This window comes from Stegodyphus dumicola, chromosome 9 (assembly GCF_044657685.1).
Source record: "Stegodyphus dumicola isolate Sdum_Otavi_A_Nest chromosome 9, ASM4465768v1".
NCBI classification, from domain to species: Eukaryota; Metazoa; Arthropoda; class Arachnida; order Araneae; family Eresidae; genus Stegodyphus; species Stegodyphus dumicola.
This window is the reverse complement of record NC_140776.1, coordinates 27,822,564-27,831,897: the sequence shown is the minus strand read 5'-3', so window position 1 is coordinate 27,831,897 and position 9,334 is coordinate 27,822,564. Positions and strand designations below refer to the sequence as shown.

The following is a 9,334-nucleotide window of genomic DNA, read 5'->3' as shown; positions in this document are numbered from 1 at the left end:
GCCAATATAGCATAATATGACAGATGAAAACATATAATACATAATATGACACATATAACACATATAAACATATGACAGATATAACACCAAGATGTTTTTAGATTTAATCAAGCATATTATTTATTTTGTGTCCTTTAAAAGTCCTGCATTTAAATTTTATACACTTTGCAATTAACCAAAACTATTTTTTAATCAAAATGATTTTATATTTAATTAACAGCTTTTCTCTTTTTTTTTTTTTTTTTTTTTTTGTACAGTGTGCTTTAAAGGATTATATTTATTTTTAATCAATTTATTCCTTTGTATAAAAATAATGGAAGTAAACAAAATCTCAATCGTGATCATAAAGCCAGAGACGCTTGTTTCTCTGACCTTCAGAATAGGTTTATAAAGAATGGGGTCAAAGGCTAATGGAATCTTTGTTAGAAAGTAGAAAATATGTCATTCAAAATCTTCATAGCTATTTCTGCATTAATGGATAGGGAGAGAGGAAATTATTGTGAAACTGGAAAAGTATTTCGGGCTGTTAGGGTATTTCAAGGATACAGTGTTTAGCGAAGGCTTTGGATTTCAAAGAATTAAACAGGATAAAAATAAAATTAATAATTGATGTTAACAGTTAGAAATTAATTAATAATGTAAGTAGTAATGTACTACTTAGTAATGTACTATTTATGAGGGTAAAACAAATTTCATGTAAATGCTAACAGATTAAATTTTAGTTCACCTTTTATACAAAGATCTACAAACATCTTCAGTGGATTAATATGACATCAAATGAAGAGTACAATCTACCACTTTTAATTACTTACTTTTGAAATGGTAACACAAAAATTTGTTGTTTTAATCACTCCTCTTCCTGTAATCTTAATCGTACGTTTGAATATGAAAGCTAATACATTTTTTTAATTTTATGAAGTTATAATGATTCAATTATTATGAAAGTAATGAAATTTGGAGAACTATACTGCAAATGCTTCCATTTTATCTCACGAAGCACAGTAAAGATCCGTTAATAAAAGTGATGACTAATTTTTGGCTGTGCTGCATGGCATTTGTAGCATATATTGCCAAATGACTTGTAAAATTGGAAGTAATTTACATTTAATGAAATTAAAAATTTAATAGGTTATTAATTAATGGCATTGTTTCCATTTATATATTTTTTATTATTTGTACTTACTTTCATTTTTAGAAAGTGTTATAGTGGCATCATCTAAAAATAACTCATGTATTATAACATTACCAAACAAAATTTAAATAATAATAATGTTGGACAAATAATGTTGGAATCAAATCACTATAGCAAATGCGAGAAAAAAAAATCAGCAGGAGAGATCTTCAAGTATGCGATTACACAAAAAAAATCGAAATGACCCAGATGGCATATTGGCCTCAGAGGCACATTTCTATATGCACTAGAACTATAAAATCTCGCAACTGAATGAATATTTTCTTCTTCATGCTTCCATTCACCATACTCACTTGCACAATCATCTCAAACTTTGAAAGATTTCTGCTGCAGATCAATTTTTCTCCTCAACATTTCAGAACGACGTAAAACATGTTTTTCAAGTTCCTGTTTGAACCTGATCATAACATCTCTTGAGTATATACATTCTTGAACAAAGAATTTCAACAAATCACTTTTATCTCTGTAGATCAAATCTTCACAAATACATTTTCCTTTATCACTGAAGATAAAGTTCTCTTTCTCTTTAATAGTGGCATCCTTTAAAATCAATTTTATATTGTCTCTGTCACCTAAATAAAGCAAGCATGACAATATGTTCTCACACTCCTCTTGGTCATTTATTTCCATATTTATGACATATTCTTTATAAACATCTGGACTTTGCTTCCAGAACTCGCCCAAGCACTTTTGGTAGTTCCAGTCCAAGTACTCATATTCTGTCAGAGGAATAATAACTCACAATAATCTATTATACTCTGTCAAAGGAAGATTACCCCACAGAAAATCCAGTTCTTCAATAAAACGTTGCCAGGGTAAATCCAAAAAACACCTTGCTATTCCATACGATGACATTGTATACGTTTTTATTCGCTGTTCATCGCTCATTTCTGAAAGCAGAAAGTATACAACTTCACTATTATACCAATGAGAAAGACTGGTACACTTGAACCAATCTAAAAAACAACGCCTCAATGCTATGCATTGCACACAGCATATCAAAGATGTACCTTTTTCTCGAGACGTTAGTTTACGTAAAAAATATTCAGTTGCCACTTTATTACCCTCTAAAGCAGCATTTACAAACATACGCTGATAAATGCTATGCCAAGAAACAAACATCTCCTTAGTAAGCCAATTTTCCTCCCCATACATAGCATATGTCCAAAATACTACTAATTCATGTTGTTTAACATTTTCAGGCCCTCTTTTACTATAAAAGTATTTTCTGCGACTTTTATGCATTTGGTGCCATAATGTAAAAATATCATTCTCTAAGCAATAAATACAGGCTAGCTTATAGCGTGTTGTATAATATAAACTACCATCTCTTACTAGTGTTTCTGCTGTTTTCTTTTGGTCTAATCTTCCTTTTGATGTCAAACAAATCTTATATACGCTTTTCTTTAACCTATGAGACAAAATTTTCGCATGATTTTCTTTCCATATCAACACTTCCCAGAAAACTGATTTCAAAATCTTCAATACTTTCTTTTCCAATGATTCAGGTAGTAAGAGTTTACGTATCTTTCTTACCGCTTCATCTTCCAGCGCTTGAAACTCTTTTTCTGTATCATCTGAGGATTGAAAATGGAATTTTGCAACTAAGGCTTTAAAATCGTTTTTATTCCATAACATAATAGCTGAACTGAGCGCAGCTAAATCTCTTAGCAGTGGCACCACAGTACATTTCATTGCTTATTTCCGAAAATTCTCTTCCTACGAAAAGTACAGTAATCGAAGATCCCTGGTCGTTCTTAAGCATACCTACAGCACAAAGCCACTAGCGTCTACATCCCAAAACGGCAGCCTATGAGAGAGGCGATTCTATTATTTTCATCGGGGAGTAGGGGAGTTAGGGGCGAATTCAAGTGCAACGCTTGTCATGGTAATCGCACTTGCATTGCAAAACCGAATTCAAGTGCAACGCTTTTCGGACACGCCTACTGAAAATACGTCACTACCATAGAGGAATTTTGCGGCTACTCCTGACCTGCCGCAAACTCTTAACAGCGACTGTAAACAAGATGGCTGAAGTGATTTTGCTCAGACGTTTAAGAAATCGGAGAAATGCTGATCGAATCCCTTGGCATTTAAGAGACAGTTGTAATGCTTTTGAAATGGTGGAGCGTGAATTCATCAGTTGATTCAGATTAAATCGGTTTGCTTCAATGAATTGAAACCTTTTCTGAAGGCAACTGCCAATGGATATTCTCTGCAAAAGCAGGTTTGTTTTTACTTCAGATTATGAAAACTGAAATACTTCTGGAAATGTTACCGAATCAAAGACTATGCTTAAATGACCTATTTGAGAATATTATATATTTTTATACGTAAACACACAATTTTTTAATGTTATTGTATCAGGATTCTTTCTTTTTCATCCCGTTTTTTTTTTCGTAGTAATGATCGAAATCGTTAATTACTGCGAATTTTGGAATGCAGTAATAATATCACCATTAATTTATTGTTTTAATTACTCTAAAACGTAATCTCGGAGAAATTGTTTTTCTAACAGAAATTATGCATATGCCTGTCTTTGAGATATATATATATATATATGGGCTTAATCCTAGTATCCGGTGCATACGGAATTTGGCTACTTTTGGCGACTTTATGATGAGCAGTAAAAACGAAACATATACGATGAGTAGTAAACGGGTCGGTTGATCTTTACATTACGGTAACTGGTAGTTTGGCGACATTTTGGAGGCGATAAAGGTTACTACCTGGAACTTTGGTAATAATGTGAGCAGTACTGAGTTCCGATTACGCATTATTTTGTGTGGGGGAAATGAGAGATCATGGGATATGTCATGTGATATTAATGGACGAATTACGGTTCTTTAATCGGAAGAGATCATGGGATATGTCATGTGATTTTAATGGACGAATTACTGTTCTTTAATGGGGGAAAATCTGGGAATTTTGTATTTGGCTTTATTCTGTGTTGTGTGAAATAGTGTTTGTGAATTTTTGGATCCCATGGCCGTAAGTAAAGTGAATTTGAAATGGGTATTTAGTGGTATTGAAAAGGATAGTAAGAAATGTTTTTTAAGGTTGTGTGAGAGAGAAATAAACATGTTTTATTATGTTATTTATTTTACGTGGTATCTTGCTTTGAAAGATAAGTATGATTTTAAAGATTCTGAAAGAGAATGAAGAAAAGTGTATCCGCCACGTAATGAAGATTCTGAAGGAGATTAGGTAAGTTAGTATTTTTAATTATTTTTATGCATTGTTGGAAATGTAAGGTGGAAAGGAATTTGGTATTATTGGGAAAATTGTTATTAGCAATGATTTAGTTTAAAGTAATTAGGATTGTAAGGTAATTTTTATTAATTGAATGTATGTGCTCATGTATATTTTAAGTGGTGTTTTTTAATTTAATTATATTTTAATGAAATGATAGTTATTTTGTGAATTTTATACTTGTAGGAATTTGGTATACGTTTTAGTTGAAGTAAACGTGCATGGAAATAATTTAAATATCTGATAATAAATATTTGTAATGCTTCATGTATGAATTCGTTGGTGACGTGTATAATGTAATAGATGATTTAGAGGTAAAAGTTTTTGGATATTTTATTTATTTTATATGTGGAAATGTTCATATTTGTAAAGGGTAAATACTTTTTCGCGATCAGGTAATTTCATATATGTTCTTTTTACCGGGTTTAAAGATTGAGAAAATTGTCATGTATTTTCGTGAAATTTTTCGAATTTATGAGAAAAAAGCAGTGTACATGGATATAGTGAAGAGTGTGCGCAATGCCATTTTTGTGCAATTCTGGGATGTTTTTTTAAGTAAAAATAAGTCGGCGTGTACATGGTTTATGTGTATGTGTTATTTTGAAAAACGCGTAAGGTGTATGGTATTGTGCACTTTTTCCGAATTTTGCAGTGAATATTTGTCATGATTAAGCAGTTTTGTTTGATAAAATTTCTACCATAAGTGTAATTCGGCTAGTAGATTGTTGGAAGAAGTGTTCAGTAGATAAAAAGAAAAGAAACATGTCTTTACTTCGTGAAGACAAAATGGCGGCGGGGGAAAAAATAGAGGGTTGCTGTAGGGGAGTTGGTCGCCAAATTTTCGCCAGAAAATAAGATCAACCAACGGGTCATTCAAAGAATGTATATAGTTATACGTAGTTATATAGTATGTACTATGTAGTGATAGTGTATAATATATACATAGACGTTCTTTGAGTCATTTTTGATGTTGGCGATAATTTTCAAAATCGCGCCAAGGCTGCACCGTATACTAGGATTTTACCTATATATGTATATATTTGGGATTAGTTTTTTGGAATATTATATATTTTTTCATGGTTTTAGATACGTGCATTTAATTTACATATGCTCTCAGAATTTCAGTGATATAATAAATTAGTTTGCAGCAATAATTAATCTTTGATATGTATGCAATTAAAATTTCATAATTTAAATTAACTTTATATGAATAGAGAATATTTGTTAAATTCAAATTTCATTCTTTGCAGCAATGGCACATGAGAATTATTTAAATTTAACTTTACTTTTTATTCTTATGAAACAATATATATATATTCTGTAACTGTAGGGGGAAAAACCATGAATTTTTCTCAGCTGTTTAAACAGTTCCCATGTGTAAAATAGTATTTCATCCCCCAAAATATTAGTTAATTTTCTCCTAATGTATAATGTCTTGCCTGTTCGTACAGTGTGATTAATGTCATGGTAATTTTGGATACTTTCTATAGATCTTGCATAATAACTACACATGTAAGTTATATACACATTCATAAATCTCTTATGATATGAAAAGTTATTGCAGACTTTCACATAACTATTAATAACTTGATATTCTCGATAACAGGTGACTTACCTTACTTCCGTAGACCATGATCAGAATTAAATAAACTTATAAGGTTATCATACTAAATTACACGAAAAGCAGCATGACATAAATAAATACAAAGAAATTAAATGTATTTACTGTACTAATAGATTATTATATTACATGACATTGGTTTTGCCCATGTATAATAGTAATGAAAGCCAGTTTTCCATAGAAAGTCCTCTACAGAGGCATCTGTTTTCTTAAGCAGATTGCTTTTACCACATTTCAGTGACCTTGATTTAAGTATGAAACTGGATAATATTTTCTTTCTGCATGAAATGTGTTAACTGAGTTTTAGAAATATAAGCTATCTTGCAGTTACTGTGATAATACTAATTTTTGGTACCTCCATATTATACCATCAACCATGAAAGTTGTGCCAATTACTGCTGTGGAATTCTGAGCCAGACATTTGTATACAGCAGTTACAACAAACCATACAACAGTATCTCTGCAGAATACATGAAATAACCCTGCTGTGAAAGTATTGGACCCACTTCGTGAATAAACATTCGTTCATTACTACTGTTTTATTTGCGATCAAATTTTACCAAAAGCTCATTTTAGAATGCTATGAATACAAGTTGTCCACAGGTAATTGTTCCAATTTCTTACTGTTTTGTTCGCTATTTCCACATACAGTAGATGTTAATTCTTTCGACCAGCTGTAAAAGAACTGGAGTGCAATCACAAATGTGATTCTACCTAGCTTACCAAGAATTATTTTGGGTTACATACAAATGAAACCGCAGATGTTGCGAGTGTGGTGATATTAATTTTTGTTTTGTCTTCATTAACCGGAAAAATAAATTTTCCATTAATGGTGAAAAGGTAAGAAATATATGATAATAAGTATAATATTATAGTCATTTCAAATTACTGCAAGAATGTTTCATTATTATTCAAATAATAATAACAAAAAGCTATCTATACTATAATTATAGTGAAGTATAGATAGATATTAAATAATACAAAATACAAAATATTAAATAAATTTTAGAATCGCCTATTTACTATAATTACTACAATTTAATAAAAAAAGAGTAGCTTTTTTTTTTTTTTGTGTGTGTGTGTGTGTGTTTTAACGTTTTATTGCATATTTTTTAATAATGAAAAAACAGTGACATATTTTTGTTAAAAATGGAAAGTAAACTCCTTAAAAAGACTGATTTATTAATATATCAACTATATTTAATGTTAAAAATCTGTATATTAAAATTTCAGATGAAACTCTCTTTTGATTTAGGATTTATGTTTTTCTAGGTATGGAATGCTGGTCTGAGGGTTCTCTATGCTATAGGACAATGGCCAGGCAATACTCATGATGCATTTACATGGAGTGGACTGAAACAAAATCTAGATAGTATTTTGTCGCATCGTGCATATCTTTGGGAGATAGTGGATTATATTCCCATTTTATCACGGGAATATCTGTATAATGAGAAGCACAGAAAAGTTCGTGCAGCTATAGAGATCAAATCAAGATTTAGGGTACTGCACGATACTGGTGGAACACTATTGTATTCACAAAGCAAAATATGTAAAATGGTCATATCTGGTGGCCATTTTACATAATATATGCTTAAGGTATTGTGTTGAAAATCCTGAGATTGATGTGTTTGAAGATGATGAGTTGGTACCTTCAGAAAGTTTTCAGTCAGTGCATGTTGAAATTGCATTGCACAATGAATTATCTTTAAATTTTGAAACTCGATAATAAAAACCCAAAGTGGGCAACAATGAACCTCTGGCAAAGGTGAAACCCCCTTCATGGATAATAAAGAATATATTATGAAAAAAATTACTTTCATAATATATTCTTGGGGACCCACAAGCCATGGTTTATATTTAAACCTGTAACTAAATGCACAACCCTAAATGATTTTAATTTATAATAATAATCCTAAATAATTTTATTAGTCCTGGTTTCAAATGCATACTGACAACTTTTATCATTATTGTTCTTCCCTCTGAATTTCTTGTTTCCATCATTTATGTTTAAAAACTCTTGACTACCAGAAATAACTTAATAGGCTTGATATATATATATTTTAGTGTTGAGTATGCCAGTCATGATTTACAATAGTAAGTCACTATAAATTAGCATTGCACTTAATTTATCTTAAACTTAGCAATAAGATTTACTGCACCGAAATTCAGTTTCTTCCAAAAAGTCAAATGTTTCCCTTTCGTCCCCTTCCGTGGGACAATACACATTTAATAGCATAAGAACTTCATGCTTATTTATTATAGTATAAATTAAAACTGACATATTCTGTCAAAGATATTTAAATGTATTTCCTAAAAACAATTATTTCACTCTATACTGTTTATGTCTTCTTGGGGGTGGGCAAAACAAATATTGGACAGTTCAATTTGCTCCACCATTCCTGTGAGCGTATTCTTCGATTAAGCAGGGTTTTGCTCCAATTCCTGATTAGCATAATATGTAAAGAATAAACAGCCTATGATTTATGCCTCCATATCCTCTTGTATTATTTTGAAGAACATACATTTTTCTTTTAATTCTAGATTTTAAAACATTAAAGTAAGGGAAAGATTGTTTGCTGAATTTAGATTTATATCATCATTACGCATTCACTATAATAACTTACTGCATACTTACCTCAGTGGGTTTGCCATTAAAAGAAATACATTTAAAAAAAATTAAAAGAAATACATTTAAAAAGAGAAGGGGGAAAATAAATACAGTTTGATTCACTTAATTTTTAGTACGCGACTCAACATTGTTATTGTAAACTGGACATTAGCCATACTTTAATAGTTGTCATCTCTGTATTTTTAGAACTTCGAAATTAGAATGTCAATTTTATCTGCCATTGTTATGGAGCTGTAGGATATCGAATGTTATTTCTTCAATGATAAAAAGAAATGAAATTTTTAATACCACATCTCATTCATATAACTTATTAACATAATTGAAAAACAATTTAATTCATTTCATGTTATATCTGAAAATTAAAATTTGTAATACATTGACTAAAGATTCTTACAGGTCTTATTCCCATTTTCCTCCAGGAAAAAGATAATTGCTGTGTAAAATGCATAAATATTTTCACGAGACTTATAATAGTGGTATTAGAATTATTATAATGTTTATGTCATATAATGGATCTGTGAATTTCTTTTAAATAATTTTTATAATCACAAAATTTTATAAAATTAAGAAAGTAGTAAATTTTACAATTAAAATATGAACCCACACTGCAGAAATACATACAAGAATGAAAACACTGTAA

At 30.5% G+C, this 9,334-nt stretch overlaps 1 protein-coding gene across 1 annotated transcript; it reads right to left on the bottom strand.

Annotated features, from left to right (window-relative positions):
* Window positions 1–221: 221 nt before the first annotated feature.
* Window positions 222–3,006, bottom strand: LOC146995322 (uncharacterized). The gene has a single exon (XM_085823304.1). It carries the CDS (start codon window positions 2,885–2,887, stop codon window positions 1,931–1,933), a length of 957 nt encoding a protein of 318 aa, XP_085679430.1. The 5' UTR covers window positions 2,888–3,006; the 3' UTR covers window positions 222–1,930.
* Between the last annotated feature and the right edge of the window lie 6,328 nt (window positions 3,007–9,334).